Source organism: Corvus moneduloides, chromosome 1, assembly GCF_009650955.1.
Source record: "Corvus moneduloides isolate bCorMon1 chromosome 1, bCorMon1.pri, whole genome shotgun sequence".
Lineage (NCBI taxonomy): Eukaryota > Metazoa > Chordata > Aves > Passeriformes > Corvidae > Corvus > Corvus moneduloides.
Genome location: NC_045476.1, coordinates 60644679 through 60666316, shown reverse-complemented (window position 1 = coordinate 60666316; position 21638 = coordinate 60644679). Strand labels below are relative to the sequence as shown.

Below are 21638 nucleotides of genomic sequence, written 5' to 3'. Positions count from 1 at the left end.
TTGTAAACAGCCAGTCTGCAGGTTGGTAAGCTGTCTGGGGGGCTCAGGCGTGACTATAATATATTCACGATGAAATATAACTGGGCTCTGGCAACATTCTTTGAAGGGAATTTAATACATCATCTTTATTGTAGGTAAATCTATTTTGTTAAAAATAGAGCAAAGTTATAATAGGATTTGATCACCCTGACTGGAGCATTGTAAAAACGGGGCCAGGCACTAAACCATTGGTGTTCAAATCAGGGGAAAAGCTAGTTAGCTTCCCTGACATAAAGGGAATGAATTTTTAGAAAGCCATTCATTGATATCTGACAAACAGCTTGAAAGGGATGCCAAACCCTCAGGGTTTCTGTCAGGAGCCTTAAAATGCATTTGCATATTTTTTGCATAGAAACAGGAGCTCTCTCTCTGTTGCCAAACTGCAGAACCAAAAGGATGCTAAAACTCTATCTAGTCCAAAGGGCTCTGAGGGGTAACTTCATAATCAGAATACAAATGTGTGCAACAGATTAGGAAAATGACTTCAAATGGGATTTCAATCATATCTAAGAGTGACACCGAAATCCTGAACAGATTGGTAGGCAAAACACTACCTGCACTGCTACTGAAATGTTGGTTTTTTTTCTCTGGGCATTTCTCATTTAAAAAATAGTTCACTGACGTCAACTGATCACACAGATTAATGTTGTTTGAGGTGCTACTGCTTAATTCTCTTGACATCAAATGCAATTTTTTTCTGACAGTTTTGATTTTCTCCAGTTGATAGCAATACTGTTGTGAATAGGATGAGAGTGATGGAGGAATAAAGAAATGGTGGTCCTCCACATGCAGCCAGTGTATCCAGTGGTCCCATTGTTTGGCAGCTGGATGTTCTTCCTAGCTATACCATTTGCTGTGGATTGAACCAGGGTGGATTGAACCCTGGCCTTGAAAGGGTGCCTTGCCAGCATGGGCTGCTCTGCTGAAGTGCAGAATCTGTGGCAGTGTGAGCTGGAGTTTGAGCTGCTCTTATGCCTGTCCTTTTCATTAAATGGTTTCCTTGTCTGATTCCAGATGTTATTCTATTCTTTCCTAAAAGAAAAATGCTTGCAAAGACAACAAAGCATTTGGGGCTGAGATTGTGCTTAATGTGCAGGTGATGTTTTCTTGGCAATATCCTCTGTGTCACAGGCTAACTATTCCTTTATCATTTTGAGGAGGAAGCTGATGACTGCAGAGAAATCCATGATGTGTGAAAGTGCCATGTAATTTTTAGCATGTAATTTTACTCTCTGGTCATCCACCCACCCAGGCCGTAATGTGAGTAGAGTTCTCATTATATTAACGAGGAGTTGACATTCAAATTTCCCATGCATCAAGTGAACAATAGACTTCCATTGCATATACATGGCACTGCCATTGATCTGATTGATTTTGAGCTGCAGCAGTGGATACGGTCGGTGATGTGTGAACAGGAAAGACACAGTTAACTCTTTTCGTGGATGGCTACGTTAGTCAGAACTGTCTTTGAAACAAAGTCCTAATAAGAAAATCAGTATTGATACAGTTAGATTACAGTTCGTAATGGTTATATGTTAGAAAATCAATAAATAATCTGTGATTTAAGTTATGGATTCGTGCAACACTGGTGGGGTTTTAAAACTGTAGAAAAAGATTGGATTCCTGTCTTCTTTAAAGATCTGGATCTATATCTGTATAGTATGACTTTTTATTTCCTTACCTTTCATTTTCGAGGCTTGTGTACATCAGCTTAGGCTGCCAGAGATTTAAAAGACAAAGGGTATTTGTGGCTTCACATCACCCTCCTAAAGAAAAATGGGTTTAAATGGTGGAAGAGGTCTTTCAGCATCTCCGAAGAAATGTTTTTGCCCAGTTTGTGTGGTTGGCATGAAATCAGGATTGTTAGGCATATCTCTTGCCTCATAGAAAGATGGTCTGAGCACATGACTGTTGTCAAAGCAATGTGCTGCTTCATTAAAGACAAACTTAGATTTGCTGGGTTGTGTGATTTTGCTCCTTGTCTGCAGCCACCTGGGGGAATGGCCCAGCTTTCCCTGGAAAGGGTGGAGGAGATTCCTGTGCAGGATAGCTCACACTTTGGTGAGCCAGAGGGGTGCATGTGTGAAAGGTACTGAGACTGAGCTGATGGTCTGTCTGGGACTGTGTTGGTGTAACGGGGGATCCCGCCTGGCAGCCGTGCAAGGCACCTGCAGAAGCAAAAGCTCTCCCGTTTCCATTTTTTGCAAGTAAAAGTATTACTTGTCTAAGAAATATGGGGCTGTTTGGGGCAGATCTCATTCTGGTACTTGAAGTATATTTGTGGATCTGAGTTCTACAGTCTGGCAGAGATGCTGAAGATCATGAAAATCAAAAGACTTTAGCTTCACTTTGAAAGCATTAAAGCATTATTTTGAACAGCAATAGGTTTGCTTCACAAAGGTAGTTTTCTAGTAGAGGTAATCTGAAAATATATTCCACATTTGGTGATACTCTGGTCTAATTTCTTGAAATGAAAATTGCGACGAAAATGCTCCGCTTTCTACAGCGTCAGTATAGTCCAAGGACCAGTGTTTATATAGAAATATATTTGCTGCAATTTTAGAAGCCCTACTTTTGATATAATTAGCTATCTTTTTTTCAGTAAAGAGGGAAATCATTCAATTTTCATCTTGATCTCCATGCTTTTGTTTCCAGCAGAGTCAAAATGTCAGACAAAAGTGATTTAAAAGCAGAACTTGAGCGCAAAAAACAACGTTTGGCTCAGATAAGAGAAGAGAAGAAACGGAAGGAGGAAGAAAGGAAGAAAAAAGAGGTAAATTTGCGAAACCCCCTTTTAGGTAGCCCATGCTTGCACAAGGGGCTTGCTGAGGTTTTGACTTCTCAGTGTTGTATGCCCCAAGGTATCTGTCATGTGGAATGAGATCCTCAAACCCACGTCAGACTAACCTTAAAGTCAAAAAGCTTATTTTTAGTCAAGAATGTTGGGGTGAGGGAATTGCTTTTAAAACCACGGCACTGTCAAATGACAACAGTTTAGACAACATGATGTACATGTGTATGGAGAAAGAGAAATTGATTTGCCACAATGCTTTTTGCTGGGCTCTCCTTCAACGCAAAGGGAGTGGAGAGTGGGAAAAGACTGAAAGAGGACTCACGTTTTTTTCAAGCCATTACAATCTAAATATGTATTTTTGTACTCTGAAGACTAGTTTGATTACTAGCTAAGGTAACAGATTTACAATTATTATTCTCCAGTAAAGTAAAATATAATTGCAATTGCATTTTCATCTTCTGGCATGGGTGCATCTTTCAGTTCTGTTAAAGTTTGATTGACATATTAGTTTATTTGTCCTTGACAATATGCATTAGTTTTTCATTAAGGGATTTGTACTTCTTTTTATTCAGTCACTTAGTGGAATAGAGGTGAGAATTGACAGGGAGTGGATATTCATTTTCATGCAAAGTCAGAGAAGCATTAAGTGATTATGCTTCCTTTCCTTCAAATGTCAACACTTACTATAGTTTAAAGCACCTGTTATCCTTTACTAATAACTGGTTTCCTTTTAAACTGACACTTTAATATTGTACATGAATTTCATGGAATTACCGTGGAAATGTGATGTGATCCAAGAAATCAGCATTCCAGTTTTGTCTGTCTTTTTAATCTCTTTTCATTTGAGCTACATTTGTGCAGTTACAGCACATGCCCCAGTGAGGCTCCTGGAGTCCCTGGGGAAGTCCTCCATAAGCAGACCTTTAAATGGTAATGCTTTCAGTGTTGGTTACTAAAGAACTAGAGGAAAGGGGGCCAAGCCTGTGGCTCGAGGGAGCTTTTAGGTTCTTTTTCTTTGTCCCCTGACTCTGACTTTATACCTCGTGGAGATCTTGTGGTGGTTGGAACTTTCCATTGGCCCCGAGAGCCATCTCTACAGATAATGCTACAGTGCATAACTGTGTAAATGGGCTGCGCTGTGGTGCCAGATGGGTCCAGGAGTGAAGGCTGACACTCACAAAGGTGCTTGGCCATTCGCACTGGTGCAGGAGAGCTGTCCACAACCCTGCATACTGTGAGATGGTTCATGTGAAGAGCTGAGCACGGGAATATGCCTGGACCTTGACTGTAAAATCAGTATTTCCTGGCTGTATCCAAACTGAAGAATGTGGAGATGCTTCTGAATTTCCAGGTTTTCTGTTGGTGCCTGCACCAAGATCAGCACCAGTCTGAGGAGCTGTACAAGTCCTCACTCTGTTTTCAGCAGAAAGGACAACCTCTTTGCAGGATTCTGGCTAATGTAGGTGCACCTGCTGTTTTTAGATGCCCATAAGTTGGAGTGGGAGAAGGCTGATGTGTGGAAGCTCCAAGGAGGTGGAGATAGCTAAGCAGAGAGGGAAGGGTCTTGTGGACCTTTAGTGGGCCAAGGGCTGCCAAAGTTCTAGTTTAGAGATGTTAGTTCTTTCCTTTGCACCTGTTAGATGTTGAAGTCAATGAGAAAGTATTCCTTTTCCCAACAAGTGCTTGGGACCAAGTGTAGGACCTTAAGCTACATCACTGAAATCCGGTGAAATTTTATGCTTGATCCCTGGAGAAAGGGGCCAGTTTTATTCAGGGTAACGATACCTGTTGCTCTATGGACAGCTTTTGTTAGTTGAATAAGTTGCGCTTAATGAGTGAGAGGCAGAAAATTTCCATCATTGTCCTGTAAAAAATCTTGCAAATATCCTTGCAAAGACTGGTTTTACCATCCATTTAGGGTAAAATACTTTTACTGATATATACAGTATGAATTATCTAAGTTATAGATTACCTAAACATATCAAAATGAATTTCAAAGTGTACCTAAGCAGTAGCGCAGTATATTTCCACACATGTAATTGCTCGAGCTGATTATATGTGAAATAATTGCTAGAGCTGATTATGTATGAAACAAATTGTTCTGTTTTCTTCTGGTTTAACTCAGGCTGATCTACAGCAGAAGAAGGAGCCAGCTCAGGAAGATTCTGACCTAGACCGTAAAAGAAGAGAGACAGAAGCTTTGTTACAGAGCATTGGTATATCCCCAGAACCACCTCTAGGTATTTAAGAGAAGCACACTGTAAAGCATTCAACTCTGCCACAACTAATGCTTTCTTTCTACTAAAGCATGCTTGGCTTTTTTGGTTTTTGGCTGTATTAGTGAAGTGAACTCTTCTGTTTGAATGCCTGCCATACCATTCACATATACAAGCTCATGGCATTTTGAGTACTTGTCATTGCCAAAAACATCTGTTTCATTTCTTCAAGAATTTTTTATGAACCTAATGCAGGTTGATTTTGCATACCAACAGTGATTTCTTTTCTGATGGACTGTTTTATCTTCTCTCCCATCTATCTGATGACCCAAAAATATAAGTGCTGTACTTCATTAGCCCCAAGTTTTGTTTCTAAAATTCAAATTAAGCATTTGTAAGGAAGGAGGAGCATAGTCATGTGGGAACTCCCACTGAGTTTCTTCTAAAATCAAGCAAAACTGGAGAAGGAAAATAAAAAAAACCAAACAAATCACAAATAGAAAAACAGTTATCAACAGACACTATTGTAGATTTTTGCTCTGGTTTCATGTGCTTGACTTCTTTTTTGGTTTTGATGTTTTCAGTTCTAGAACCCAAAGTCTTCAGTTTAAAAATACATACAGTATCTGAGTATGGGTTACCTTGATGAAGATCTGCCTCATTTATTGAATGGTCCTAAAGCAAGAAATCCCCTTCCCTTCCCTTCCCTTCCCTTCCCTTCCCTTCCCTTCCCTTCCCTTCCCTTCCCTTCCCTTCCCTTCCCTTCCCTTCCCTTCCCTTCCCTTCCCTTCCCTTCCCTTCCCTTCCCTTCCCTTCCCTTCCCTTCCCTTCCCTTCCCTTCCCTTCCCTTCCCTTCCCTTCCCTTCCCTTCCCTTCCCTTCCCTTCCCTTCCCTTCCCTTCCCTTCCCTTCCCTTCCCTTCCCTTCCCTTCCCTTCCCTTCCCTTCCCTTCCCTTCCCTTCCCTTCCCTTCCCTTCCCTTCCCTTCCCTTCCCTTCCCTTCCCTTCCCTTCCCTTCCCTTCCCTTCCCTTCCCTTCCCTTCCCTTCCCTTCCCTTCCCTTCCCTTCCCTTCCCTTCCCTTCCCTTCCCTTCCCTTCCCTTCCCTTCCCTTCCCTTCCCTTCCCTTCCCTTTGGAATCATTCTCGCCGTTTTAGCTGAAATCTTGGCCTCTCTGGAGCTATCAAGCCTTGTCACTAAGTTCATTGTGACTGAATCTAGGATTTTACCTCTAGTTATTCTTGCCAGTAATATACAGGAAAAACTTCAAATTTGATGAAATAGTTAAGGTTTTATTTAGGAAAGCACCTTATACAGATGCCTGGGTGCATATGCAAGTAGGTAGTGACATTCTGAATTGGAATTTGAATTAATTAGTTGCATCAACCAACATTTATTGAGAAAAATTACTATTTTTTTACGTTATGGTAGAGTGACTGAAGCTTTTAGACACCACTTCTCAGAAGAATTGCCTGACAAGTAATGGTTAGGTTATTTTTATGAATAATAAAATATGTTTTTTTAATTATATCATGATACAAAAATAAGGTCCAAGATAAAATCAGATGTATTTTTAATGTATAAAATTTAAAATACTCATTTTTATATAAGAATGAGTATATATGTCCTTATCATTTTATTAACTAAACACATATATTCATGTTGCAAATTATCAGTTTTTTTCTTAGTTAATTTTTTTTGTATTTGGTACTGTCAAAAGAACATGTAAATTTACACATAAGATGATTCCTTTTAGTTAAAAATAGTATTGTGTTCTCTTTTGTTCCCTTTACATACACTCCCAATTAATATACAAAGCAGGCTTTAATTCCACCTTCACACGATGCCAGGACTCAGTGTGAATATGGAATATGTAAACAACCAGACATACCTGTAACCTGCCAAAGGGCTGTCACAAAGATGAATTCACTTTTCATGCTGCAGTCATTTCTGTGACAATCTCTAGGGGGAAGCTGCATTAAATGTTTGACCACATGGAAAATCCGAATCTCTTGGCAGGTCTGTCATTATACATTGTAAACCATAACAAAGTATTTTAAAGTTTTACTCTGTTAAATCTATAAAAGAAAATGGATATGATTTAAACCAAATGGGAAGCTTTGCTTTTGCATTAAACCCCCTTTTTGTGTTTTATTCAATGTGGCTGCTTTGAAAAATACTTGCATTAAATCTTGACTGGAGCCATCTCTTAATTTTTAATATTTTTGAGAAACCATTTTAAAAGAAATCAGGGTATTTTTACTCTTTTATTTATTATTTCCTTGCTGAAGAGCTTTAACTCGGGCTGACCTTGAGCTATGAACTTCCTTTCCTGTTTCAGGAAACAAAACAGCCTTTGCATGAAATATGCTTCAAAAGCCCTGGCAAACCAAAGAGAAAATCATTTCAAGAGCTTGGGCAAACAGTGTCTAAACCAAGGGAAACTTTTCCTTGAGTGTTGAAATCATGTCCCACCCAAAATGGAAATTTTGTATGACCTACATTGCTTAAGAAAACACAATCACCAAGCAAACTAATGTGTATCCTCAGCATCTTTGGGAAATGATTTTAACTTGGCTGGATTTCCTTATTTAGCTTTTATTTTTGATGTCATTTCCACACTGCAGCCTTGGAGCATATCTGATGGACACTGGCTTTTGATTTAAATTCAGAATTTGAAAAGTGTGCTTGTTCTGTAGCCTACTTAACTTTACCAGAAGAGTTCACTTAGTTTTTTGACAAGACAAGCCCCTGATATTTCTTCATACCTTTAAAATCTTTTGCAAGTCAACTTCAAACCAGACTCAAGAAAACAAGTCCTATTTTATTTCCACAGGTATCTTCTCCATTGATTAGCTGTAAATTCCCATTGGGCTTTCAGTCCTGTCTAAATACATGTCAGTGGTAACACTTCCAGAAGATTAAAATTCACTTGACTCTCTTCCTTTTCTTTTTCTTTCCTTCCTTATTTGCTTTCACCATTTCAAACTCTCCCACTCATTCATCCACTATCATTTTGGTCCATTGGTTTTGATTTGTCTGACACTGCTCTTCATCAGTGCAGTCGCTGCATGTGTTAACATGGGATACCTGTTATTTTCATTATTTAGTCCCAACCCCTATGTCTCCCTCTTCGAAATCAGTGAGCACACCCAGTGACGCAGGCAGCCAGGATTCAGGGGATCTGGGACCCATAGGAAGGTAAGACAAAGATTTAATGGACTTGAATAAATATGAGGTTTTTTCACTTTGCTCTTACTTCTCCATTTTTTCCTTTCCTGCTGTAAATAAGAACATGCTGTATCAAATGTGTATTTTTGTTTCTGCATTGTCCGCTGTGTGTTACCATCCAGTAATACTGGTGTAGGAGCCCAGAGTGCCGAGGGGATTTCTCTGCCTGTTTCTAAGGGTTCTTACCTCCCTGAACAACACTGTTTTAACCTCCAACCTTGGAAAAAATTACCAATGATCAGACAAGAACTAGAAAATACAGTGGTGTGAATTAGGTGATAGACTACTATGTAAGATTGTCACAGGGTGAAAAATTTAGAGGTCTTGGGCTTCTCTTTGTAGTAAATAGATAAGAGTAAAAAATATCAAAATGGAGGATTGTTGTTGTTCTCTAAACCCTCTTCTCCTCCTTCTACTACTCCACGTTCTACAGTAAAAGTAGTTTGGAATGATTGGATAGAGAATTCCGCAGTTCCTGCCCGTGTTACTGAATAATTGGTAGGAAAATGAAAACAATATACATTTTTAGTAACCATTGGTTAAATTATCTTTAAAAGGCTGTGTAAATCTTGATAATGAGAGACTTCTCTCCTGCTTTCTGTGCTCTATGTTGTACCTGGGTCATGCTAGTGGCTCTGTTCCTCTGATAAGACTTAATAAACAACTATCCGGCAGCATTGAAACTCCTTGCAAGGACTTTTAGAAAGTTCTCTCCCATCAGGAGGGATTTGATTTATGGCACGGTTCAGTGTCATACTGGTCTCAGATCTGAGGTAAATAAATGCATGCAGCAAGTGGATCTTAAACTCTGAGCCTCAAACCTTATAGTGGAAGCAAGAGCTGAATTTTCACTTCTAAAATGGCTTACAGAAAGCTCTCATGCTGTTTGGAAATACACTAAAATCAGGGGGATATGCCCAGGGATAGAACCTGTTATTCATGTTGAGTTATCTTTGTTCACATAACCAGTCCCCTTGGAATTCCTCCCCCGTGTAACACCAGGTTACCTCAGGTTCCTGTGACTGCTCTTGGCAGTGTGTGACGCTGACAGTGACAGAGAAGAACTTGGACAGGAGCAGGCTGAAACATCCCAGGACCCACTGGCAATTCTGCCTTGGAAACTCTGGAGAGTTTCATGCACAGTGGAAGGGAAGGGGCTCTGTTCTTGTTGGAAGGTGGAATGTGTGTGAGGGATGGAAACAAGAGTAATCTTCTTACTTTTGTTTCCATGGTGGAAATAAAAAATGAAGTGGCAATCCCAAACCAATTCCTTCTCTGGAATAGAAAAGAAAGGAGACTGTGAGGATGCTGCTGGTAAAGAAGGGTATGTTCAAGCAAGAGGTGCAAGCAGCTATATTTTGAGAAGTATATGTATATTTTAAGGAGTGTAAAAGATGGATCCTAATAGCTCTTTTTGTATGACACTAATTCAGCATAGAGCTGAGCTGCCAGCTCATCCAAGTCTGTGAGCCAAGACTCTGCTAATGGCTTGAAAGCACACTGATTGCTTTCTGTAGTTAGCCGTGCTCAGGAGACATCATACCTCTCCAGACACAGACTGTCATGTGACAGAGCTTCAGGTCACCAGATTTCATGCCACACCAGCCTTCTGCTTAGAAAAATCACACTTCCAGAGGCAGAAGGTATGCTGTGTCCCTTTCAGCCAGATGCAGACACTCTCCCTTGTGGTGTGGATGCTGCACAGCTGCTATTAAATCAGCTCAGCCCTGCTCCCAGGTCTGCCCTCTAGAAGAAATGGATTATGTTAAGTTAAAAGCCCTAGCTTGTGAGATGTAGCAGTTTAAAACACAGTAAATAGTGTAATGCTGTCTTCATAAGTAAATGCAGTAGATTTCAGCAAGTCAAAGTACTCTGAGTAGAACAAAAATCGTTTTTAAGCAAAGTATAGCCTGCTGTTCAGGATGAGCTAATTTACCACAGTCCTACGGGAAGCTCTGACAAAGGTGTGTGGAGACTTCTAAATTCCTGCTTTTCCTCTGAACCTTAGTGGTGTAACTTTTTTACCATTAAGGTAAAAAGGCTGTTGGAAGAATTTATTTGGCTGTGACCCATGCTAGCACTTTGGCTCTCTGTCAGCAACAAGCAGTGAAAGCACATGACCACGTGTCCTTTCAGAGGAGAATGGAGTTTGTCCCCTTCTTCTGAGCTCATGACGCACTGCATTGTGGCCTTTCATTTTGGATCCATTTTCTGGCTTCTTGTGGCCATACTAGGAATTCAGTGGGAATCCTGAGACCTTGCTTGTATTCTACCAGTTTGCTTGGCATCTTCTCAGGCTTTGAAAGGGCTGTGCTGTGTGCCAGGAAGGCTGCTTGCAGATGTTTGCCTGGAGCGATTGGTTTGTGGTAATGGAAATATGGTAATGTCTGTAACCAGTGGATAGTATTGAGTGGCAGTTAGTCAAAATAGTGTCACTGGGTGCAGGTAGATGTGCTCAGTATTTGTGTGAACAGGTGCACTCAAGCCTGCTTGTGTGATAGAGTGGTCAGACTTGGTAAGAAAGATGTTGGTAGTACTGTCATCATGGTGGGTAAACAGGATGAAACCACCTCAGCTGTTTTCTCTGAGAGGTGGCCAGACCATACATCTAACTTATTTTGACTACTGCATATATTATTGCCTGTTTTTCTGTATAAACAAGGTTATCCTGCTTCATTTTAATATATCTTTCCATTTCACTCTCTGTGATAGAGAGGATACTTTTGCTGGATCCCCTGTCATGCCATCATGCTTGTTAGATCTTTCCCTTTTCCTTATTCTGCTGTGAATTTTCTGTACTAGGCTGAGGCCAGGCTTTAGAGGAGAGCAGATTAGTTTCGAAGCTGCTAATGCCCCCATCTCGGTGATCACAGCTTGTCCGTCGTTGTTGCTGCTAACTGCTGCAGAAATGATGAGCTCACACAGCCTGGCAGAAATCCTGCGGGCAGTCTGATTGCTCATTGCTGAAGTGTTCCCCAGAGGAAGATGATGGATATTTTAAAAAAAAAAAAAAAAAGCTGTGAAGACACAGATTTCGGCTCGTTACAGGTGAGAGGCTCTGTTGAAAGCTTTGAAGAATGCAGGAGATCTTCATGCGTTCCCATAAGAGGGAGCAGATTCTGGTACAGAACTAGGTTGTGTTCATACTTCTTTGAGTTGTTGGTTCTTCTGGTAGTTGTCAGACTTAATCCATTGGTCCCAGTATCACCAAGTATATTTGAGATATGCTTTGATCAGCAAGCATCTGTGATTTCTTATACAACAGTGAATGGAGTTCAGCCAGAAACACAGGTTTATGGCATCTGCTTTTCAGGAAACAAAATTGATAAACTGGAGTGTTTGAATACTGTTCAGTAGTTGTAGTCCTGGAACCACAGACCTCACTGAGTCTTACTTTGCAAGATGAAAACTGACTGGTAACTTGCTTAGCAAATGTAATAGTTAACAGTGAGCAAACAGGCTCCTCCAGCAGAAAAGGTGGAAGCAGCAAAGTGTTTGGTATTGAAGCTGGAAAAATATAAAACAGAAAAACTTTAAAATTCAATAGTGAGACAAATTATCGCTAAAACAATTTACCTAAAGACTCTGTGGGGTCTTCTGTCACAGGCCATCACTCATTCAGGACAATGTGCCTGACAAACTAGCAGATAATAGGTCAAACAATAATTCATTCATTACAGTTGTACGGCCCTTTTGTTGCACAGGAAGAAAAGCTGCATGGACACAATAGTCACTTCTGCCATGCGACCTACAGACTAGTAGTGCTGCTATCCATCAGGACCATTGTCCATTATCTCCAGCACAATAGCCAGAGCAGCGTTGTCTTTTCTCTGATGCCATTCAGTGTATTAGAAGAGATAGGGTGGACTTTGTAATACCACTAAATTCTGGAACCATTTCTGTCTTCTGCATGCCGTGTTTCTATGGGGATTTTTTTGTGCTTTATCTTTAGTACCATTTTGCTATTTGTCAGAACCTTTTCACTGGGGAAAACATTAGGTTTCAGCAGCATTCCAGCTTCCCTCTGAGCCATGATGGCAACTGTAAGAATAAGCAGATATTAGATGGATAACATTTGAAACTGCTGACTGAATGCTTTCAGTTGGACAGGAGAGCCAATTTTTTTTTCTTTTTTGTGGTCTTGGGAATCATTCCTGGGTAGGCAGAGGTGTGTTATACTTGATTCTGATGCTGCTTGTAGTTACCAGGCTACACAGAACAATTCATTGGAGCCCAGTTGTTGCTCAGAGAGCAGCTTACGTATCTCCACATTGCTTTGCACATCCCACTTTGCTTTATTGTTGCCTGTGTTGCTAGTGCTACACAGATAGGACCGAAAAATTACATCATAGCCTGAGCAGATACCCATCTCTTAATTGATGGGTCATTGGTTCACAGAACTTTCTTATATGATGTATTCAGACATGACTCATTTTCCATTAGACAGTATTGCAGGATTGCATGAAGATTCTCCTTGGAATAGGGTATGTTTGGCTCTTTCGGGATAAGTGTTTTGGTTTGTTTAGTATTCTGTAAGCATTGTGATGATTCCCAGTGTCCTCTTGTTGATGGTCAGCTTATATAGACAGGCACAACTGCAATGTAGATTTGAATGCATGTGAAGAAAAGGGCTGAGGTAAAGGCATTTGTTGAGAGCTCTTGTGCTGTAGCATAGTGTGAAGCACAAATTCACCTCTATTAATACAAAACTGCTTTGTGATAACTGTATGCATCTCCCTGGTGGATCCTCTGAACTTTTGCTACCCTAGGGTGCTAGAGAACATGCTAACTATTATGGTACGGCCACCATGAAACATGCCCATGAGAGGCATGTTCTGCTACCTTAGGCATTCGTAAATCTCATCTTCTCAGCACTCATGGCCATGAACTCTGGATTTATGTTGTCTGAGGAAGTGCACAAGAACAAACTTTGTACAGTGCTTCAGAGACTGGCAGTGCAGTATAAGGTTTTGTGGGCTGAGCAGCTCCCTGGAAAGACTTTGTGTCCTTGCTCAGGTAGGGTCAGTCTGGGCTTTGCATGTCGGCTCAGCGTAAGAGAACAGAAGTATATCCATGCTGGGAGGATGTGCTGCTGTGGCTGGGTAGCTTTCAGTGCTCACACCAGCCTGCATTGGTGTGTATGCCTATATAACCCACAGGGGATCCTGGGTTCGCCCTGGCATGTGGCATCTGGGAGGAGTTCCATTTGTGGACCAAGGTGTGATTTACCTGTGTGGCCCATTTTGCCCTGTATCCTTCACTGCTCCTATATGTTCCTAGCTGGGACCATCCTGCATGTTCTCAGCTAGCTTCACCATCCTACAGTAGTAGGTTTGCACAGTAGCATCTCATTTATTATGGACTCTGTGTGTGTGTGTCCAGTGTGTGTGCAGCACTTCCTGCTGTGCATTGGGGAACATGAGAATCCCATTAGGCTGGGTGTAAGGTTTCCTGCCTTCCATCTGCTCAGTGAACTGTACCAGGCTCAGCTGTCTTGGATGTGTAAAGGTTAATGGTTGCCCTTCTTTCTGCAAGAATTTTATCTGTGCTCTTTTGCTTTCTAACTTGTGTATTTTGCTGTGCCTAAGTTTAGGTACCTGATTATTTTGTGGGCTCCCATAAAGGCAAAGGGATTCATCTTCTGGTGGCTTCTTTCAGATGATAATTATTTCAAAATGGTGCTTTATTTGCTGTAAAATAATGTAAGATGGATTATTTTGTACTATTTCTCTGATAGCCCATTGGACTCTGCAGATTTGTCAGGCTACGGCTACTCTTTCTGTAATTATTGTTCTTACTTGGATTAGGGCACTATGTAATACTTAGTTTAAATTATTCCTACCTGATTTATGTTGTTGTTCCTTTGATATATCATAGATTTTGGGATGGGTTTTATGCACTGAAATCCATTAGCTTCCTTCAGTGTATGAAATGTACTTGCAGTAAAGCAGGGTTAGTCCTTGTTTGGATGAAGCTCTAAATATTTAATGAAAATTCCTGTGAGAATGAGTTTAAGCATTGCATTAGGTAGCAAAGAAAACAAAAAATAAAGGGAAACTGGATTTCTCAAAGAGATTTTGTAGCAGTAATATGCTGGAGAAGTTAGATTACTCTGGAATCCTGATTGTCTCATCATCACTACTTTTTTAATTCTACATAAAATACATTACGTGAGCAATCCTAGAAATAGAACAGCTGTCTGCAATGCTGGAGCACTTTTCTCTGAGGAGCAGTATCGCCTTTGGCTTTGGCTCATGGCATGATTTTTTGTCCACTACATCAGTTCATCTTACAGTCACTGTGACCTCTGAATGTTCCCAGTCGTATTCCAGAGAATATAGTAGCAGCTGTCGCATTAGGTTGGATGTCCTTGCTGATAGAGAGTCAAGAGCATGTCTTCTTCTCTCTCATTCTGTTTGGAAGTTTGCTGACAGTATTAGTCTGCATTCGTGTATCTTTTCATCAGATGTGATCTTGTGTTCCTTTCATCTACCATGGCCACTTTGAGCCATGTTGTTATAAAAAGAAATACACTAGGATATGTTTTCTTTCACTGTGTTGATGTTCACCCCGAGATTTTATTGGCCTGGTGCCAGGAGAAGCAGATATCATTCCAGTCCTTTTTCTCTGCAGCATATTGTTTACTCATTTTTGTATAAATAATAGGTGTTCTGATTTATAATGCAGCATCTAAACACACACACCAGTCTTGTGTTAATCCCACATTACTTCATGTGTGTCTGTCAAACACAAATATTTCTTACTTTTCAGATACACAATCAAAAGGAAGGAGGTAGCTCTGGAGCATCTGGGCACCAAATGAGTCAAAGCATGTCATTATTTTACAGTTTGGTATTTAATCTTGCTCGCTGTCAGTCAAGAAAAAAAGATACCTCTACTCCAGTGTGTTCTTACCACATAATATTTAAAATCAAAAAGATAGTTTTTGTTTGATGATCGCTCATGAGTACATCTACATGTCATCAAAGTGTTTGGGTTCTTGGGTTCTGTGCTTTTTTCCTGAAAAATCAGACTTGGCAACTCAGCTTTTATTTTCAAACAGCTTCTTACCTAGAACAGTAATATAACACATCAACAAGCTGAAAAAAGGTATCAGAATGCCATTCTCCCTTTTAAGTGTCTACTTTGCTGTTTAATTAGACAGATAAAGAAGGCAAAAGAAGAAGACGTATTTCCTATCTTCTCTTTAGCTGCAGGAAACATCTCTCACAGACACTGGCAAAACCATGTTTCTATAACTGCTAAAACCACTGCCAACAGAGCCGTATTGCCTCGGGCTTAGTTACTTTATCATTAAGTAAATGCATTTGACAGGTTCTGTGCAATGATGCTGTTTCATCACTGCCACTCAGCTTTGCATTACCAGCGTTTCATTGTGTTACCACATTCAGAAATGACAGGGATCCTTCTTCACTTGTGCAAGGACAAGTGGGCCTGGGATGTATTGCTTCAGGAGTAGCAGCTGTAACAGTTAGTAGTAGTGGATTATTTTCTTTATGGAGCTTTTCTGTAAGATCAATATATATGTACAAAATGCTTTCTAAATGGCTGCTTTAGTGGCATACTTATTTCATAAATGGACTGACCCAAAGGGAAGCACAGAACAATGTAAACACTCTGAGGGAGCTACAGGAAAGACTGAGGGAAAATTACTTCATGGCAAACTTCGCTTGCATGGTGTTTCATTCAGAAAAAGAGGGATTGTAACCCTCGGGACTGTTGTGTAGTCTTTCACAGTGCAGAGTCGAGAAGTTTTCTGCTTGGTGGCTAGAGATAAATGGGATACCCTCTGGGATGCTGTATTGCCACTCGGTTTTGGTGGCTTTGGGCTTGGTATGGGATGTGCAGCATTATATGGTAGGACAGAAATTAATAATGCCCAGCTGTTAAATTTTTTCCCATTTAATTTGCCATGACTCCATCGTCAGGATCTCTTGGCACACATTTCATTTTAAAGTTTCCAGCAGATTTAGGGGCCAAATTGTGCCTTAAGCCTTCTTGACCTGAATGGGGATGGCTTCTGTGAAGCAGTGACAGTGTCAGGCTCCTGCCCTTGCCTGGGGGAACCCCGGCTGTCTCTGCTGTCTCTGGCCTAGGAACTCTGCTGCTTTTTAAAGAGATGCTGTGATCTCTCACACTTCCCAGCATCAGCCTGTTTACAGGGTAGTAACGAGTGGCTGTGTCGAGCTGTTTGTACATCACGGCTTGCCCTGCAGATGTTAGGATGCAAGGCTGGAGGATGGCAGATTTCTTACATTGTCTTCCCTCCTTTTGTCCCTGCAAAGAATAACCACAATCCTTCTTCTTTACATTCAATGGATATTTAGCCCTAAATATCTAAAGCCTTTCCCTGCCAGTTGGTTGGGTTTTTTTAGCCTATAAACAAAAGCAGACACCTTAGGGACTGATATTTGGCAGTTGCTTTCAAGTGTCTGTATATCTGACCTAGAAAGGAGGGAGTGTTTTTTGGTGCGTGCCAGTTAAAAAGTCTAAGTGGTCCATATTAATTAGAATCATCTGCAGTCCTTTTAGCATGTGAGCCTGTGGCATCATTAAGGATTTTCATGCTTTCCTTCCTAAAGGATTGATAGAGTTCAGTCCTCCAGATCTTTGATTATTTTTCTCATTAGCAAGCATCTCCATGCTATAAATCAAAGGAGAAGGAAAGATTGCCATTCCCAGGGTGCTTCGTAAAATGCCTTGGAAACCTGAGCCCCAGCTGCATCCAGAAGAAAATAATATTAATGTATAAAGCCCCACTTAACCATTTAGGTTATCAGCCCAGCTACACTTACTTCTCTTCAGTTATTTACAGGCATATCATATATTTAGTCAGACAATCAGATGATTTTAGGGACTAAAACACTAATCCTCGTAAAACAAAACAACTTACTTGCTAAGGCCAGCTCAGCTTAAACAGTTCTCTTGCACTCAATTTCATCTTGATTTAATTAAATTTTGTGAGATCACCTCCTATGTTAAACTGTTTAACATAGTTAAACTGGTACAGTTAGTGCATATTGATGTTTTCTCCTTCTCTAGCCTATTAAAAAGACGCTTAGAAAATTCCCATTTACAATTTTATGTTTTATCAGGGAAAATAGAAATACTCTATGAGTAACTATTTTGGTAATGCAATTTTTAGGATTTTACTTCAAATATATAGAGTGGAAATTGCTGCTACTGGTGAGATACTGCTAAATTTCTTTTTTTTTTTTCCCCAGGGAGCTTTGAAACAGTCATAGTATTCCATATAAAATTCTCCATAAGCAGAACCTATGAAAATGAATGGGTTTCCATTTAAAACTGATTCTGATTCATAAATTTTAGATGTACTTATTTACTGTAATAGTTCAAACTCAGAGAATAATTTCTGAGCTGGTCTATTAAAGTCAGATCATTGGGTCACAAGAACTTTTGACATTTTTGACTGTTAATGTGAAAAATTTTTGATAACTCTCATACAGTGAGTTCTTGTTTCAACCCTAGTTGTAGCAAAAATCTCACCCCCTTTTGGAATGATTTTGCTTTTTCTACCACAAAATAAATGGTGTAAAGGAAGGGAAACACTAGCTCTTCTTCCAGCTAGTAGTTACTGGATTTTAGCGTCAAAGCAAAATTGAAAATTTGCTGAAATCTTCCTACTTCTTCAGCTGAATAATACCAGACCTAAAAGTTGTAGGTTCAAACTTTCATGTTACCTCTTTGAGTCCTCTCAAAGGTTATGGATTGCCTTTCCTAGATTTGACTATTAAATGTGATTTTGTCTTTTATGCAATTGTACCAAAAGCCCCTTGAAGTTTATGAGAAAACTTTTCTCATATGCATATCCATGGAGTCTGGATCAAAGACTCCTAATGTGAGTACTACAGTTCCTTTCAAGCACTTGCACGAGCTGATAGTATGTAAAACTTCTCCTGCCAAGTTCTTTCTTTACATTTTTGATCATTTGAGTTCTGTTTTATTGCACAGACTTACTCTTAGTATAAAACTAAGACAAAAACAGAGTTTGAAAAAAGAATTTTCAGGGTTTGCTAAAGGAATAAAAGAACTTGTGCCTTCCCCCTGAGCCTGTTTTTTATTATTGCACTTTCAAAATGACCATTTTGGTATCTGGCACTCAGAGTAAATCCGTGTCAGTTCTAACTATTTGACCTTCTGTCCTCAGAGATCCAGGCTGCTGCCCACAGTGACCCTCCTGGTAAACCAGCATAAATTTGCAAACTAAGATTTCTGTAGCTATACAATAAAAAGTGCGAGTATGACATTGACACGAGATCTGTAATGTAGACCTGAATCAAAGGACAGACTTTAAATATAGCAGATAAATTCAGCAGCTTGAGTGAATAAAACTGCTGATTTAATTAGTGGAATTCTGTGAAATGGGCATCAGCAAGGTGTTGGTCTTTATCATTGCAGGCTTGCCAGAATTGTTCATCCTGATTTAAAAGTCAAGTGGTTTTTGAAAACTATTAAATCCATTCTACAGCATAGCCTTGATTCAAGAAGAATTTTGAAATACACATGTGTTTTAAATATTATTTGTCCATGATTTTTCATAAATACACCTCAAAAAAAAAAAAAGTGTTTTGAACTCATGCCATTCTGAAAAGGGCTCTTATGGTTGCCAGGCAGCTAAAAGATAGTGCTGTGCTCTCAGGGAGATCAGAGTTGCTCTTTTTATTGGTGAAGACTGGAAGTCAGAGGTGCCAGCCTGCTTGGAAGTGTAAATGCAAACCCAAGCAAAACCTTCAGGCTGTGCTCCACTAGCGGTGCCAAACTCCTTGTTCTCTGAATGTATTATGGCATTTTATTTTATGATGAGCATTAGCAACCCAGCTCTGAGCAAAAGAACGCACAGTGAAGTCAGAGCAGACTTCTGCTCTACGAGCACAAGTGAGCGTCTTGTTAAGATGCACAAATCCTCCCTAGCTGCTGATAGCCATCTTGCTTATAATGTGCTTCAGAAAACAAGTAGCACAAGGAAGGTATTTTCTTTTTGCCAATCCTTTCAAAGTGGAACAGATCTGCAGAACAGAGCACAGATGGCAGCAGAAAAGTGGCTTAGATGCAAACCATCCATTGAGGCAAGTGGTACTTTTCCATCTCTTACTAGTAGCTTTGAATCTTCTTTTTTTTTGATATAATTTGTTTTGGAGACGCACCTCAAATGTACCAAAAATATCAGAAAGTGAAAATTACAGTGGGGAAAATTAAAATTATAAAAATCTAGAGTGAAAGGAGTAAAAATAAAACAGCTTATCTGTACTCACATTTATATTTAAGCATCTGCAGTAATTTCTCATCAGCAGTTTCTTAGTTCAGATTTTCTATTTGATCAGCAGCAAGGTAGGAGCTTTGGAGTAACTGACACAACAAACGAGGTAGAACTCTGCAAAGTAGCAAAATAATTACACAGCCTTAAATTCTTTCTGGCAATATTCAGACATTAAAACAAGTAGTCTAGATACATGATAGATTACACATTGAAATTGCAAATAACACTGGATTGCAATTTCCTGATGATATTTGGTATCATACTGGAAAAATGCATTCATACACATCTTAGCATTTTATTCTGTTGGTGGTTTTAAAATATGTCTCATCTCACAATTGTTGCATCCAGTTTTTTTTAAGATTGTATAACTTGGGTGTAACGTGTTTTTCAGTGTGCCCTCAGTGTGAAGATGCAGTTTTTAGTTCTGAATCTTTTGGAAATTGTAATCCAGGGTTAAAACTGTAGTTTTAAACGTGAGGCTCCTCCTTACATCAAAGTCAGAAGCAAGAATTGTGTTGGGCCTAATTTTTCCCTAATTTCCTAATTCACTACTTTTGCTAGTTGCGTTTGAAGTTAGAAGAGAAGAAAGCATGAAGCAGACTGAAGCCTGCAGGCTCTCAAGTAGTAGCTGATGGCTTCCTTATCTATTTCTCAGCAGATCAAAGTGAAAGGGAGTGAACAGTAAAGATACCAACCACCTCTTAATACCTACTCACAATTGGAGTCTAAGTTGGGTGCTTGGAACTGCTGCATGGAGCAATCTCCTGCCTTTCTGTTTATATGGAAGAGTCCATGGTAATGTTTCACTGGTGGAGCCCCTCCTTTAGGTGCCTGAAGATTGTGTAAATAACCTCCTGCAACATCAAGACCCCCTCCTATCATAGATGGGGAGAATGAGAAATACACATCATTCTAGAAATACTGCTCCGGTAAGCAAAGGTACCTTGAGATTTCCTGCAGGATAGGAGAGTCCATATGCTCTGTGTGAGTCCCACCTTCATTTCAGGTCTCTTTGCTTCAGTTTAGTAACAGTCTGTGCTCCGCTTAGTGGGCTGGCCTTTGATCACTGAAAAACCCTGGCACAGCCTAGTCTGTGGAGTCATGGCACAGTCTATCACTGAATTTTAGGGCTAGGAGGGCATTGCTATTTACCATATGAAGGGTCATTTTAGGACATTGTTGTTGCTGCAAGGGGAGATGCTTGGTTTGGGGCCTGTCAGATCTAATGGTGTTTCATTAGGGACACATATGGATATCTCAGTTCAGCAGATACCTTGGGTCTCAGTACACTGTCAGTGCAGTTTTCTCCTGGTCTGGAGAGCACAATAGCTCTTGGTGACAGGAGATGCCAGAATATGGTGTTTGCTTTCCTTCAGTTCTGCTTGAAGGTGTGATTTGCAAGGCTGCAAAGAGGTTTCTGCCCTGCAAGAAACCCTGGGAGAGCAGAGTTTGCTGTTATTCCTGTGAGTAGCCTTTTTTTCAAAAGCATGGATTTTCAGGCCTGGTTGCTCTTGACCTGAGAAAGGGGAGTGGGGGGAGAAAAGAAGTAATGCAGAACACTTATTCTGCAGCATCAGCAACAGATGAGGAAGGATTTGATTTTGGCTGCAGGGAAGCAGAGTCAGAACTAAGCTATCAGTATGTTGCACATGAAAAGTGTTGGATTGGGGCACTTACCCAGAGCCAAGTTCTGTTGCACTATGACCATGATTACAAATATTAAATATCATTTTATGATGGCAAATTACTAAGTGTATGTATTGGAACTGATGCCTTACATGTTTCGTACACTGCTGCTAAGGCCAGACCCGAAGTTGCTTAAATCAGCTGTGAAGTTCTCACAGATTCCAGACAGTTTTGGATGTCAGATTCTATGCTTCATTAATGCATTCTGATGTTGGGAATTTTCCAACAGGTTTCAAGTGGCTTATTTTAGTCTTTTCCACATTTTTAATCTACATAATTGACATTATGCAATCAGAATAAAATCTTCTGGAAGTAAGGTTACACAGAGCATTGTAACATATGGCAGTGCCTGTTTTTCCATGGTAATAATAACAATG

At 40.1% G+C, this 21638-nt stretch overlaps 1 protein-coding gene across 7 annotated transcripts in view; it reads left to right on the top strand.

Moving 5' to 3' along the window:
* Positions 1-21638, top strand: part of DYNC1I1 (dynein cytoplasmic 1 intermediate chain 1) — a 187519-nt gene that overhangs the window by 14004 nt on the left and 151877 nt on the right. For 2 of the 7 annotated variants that reach the window (XM_032111675.1, XM_032111649.1), the window contains exons 2-4: positions 2695-2812; positions 4959-5073; positions 8105-8246. In XM_032111675.1, coding sequence (XP_031967566.1) covers positions 2705-2812; positions 4959-5073; positions 8105-8246 — 365 coding nt within the window. In that variant the 5' untranslated portion in view covers positions 2695-2704. The remainder of the gene's footprint in view (positions 1-2694; positions 2813-4958; positions 5074-8104; positions 8247-21638) is intronic. The other 5 variants (XM_032111702.1, XM_032111685.1, XM_032111695.1 and 2 more) reach the window with 3 other exon arrangements.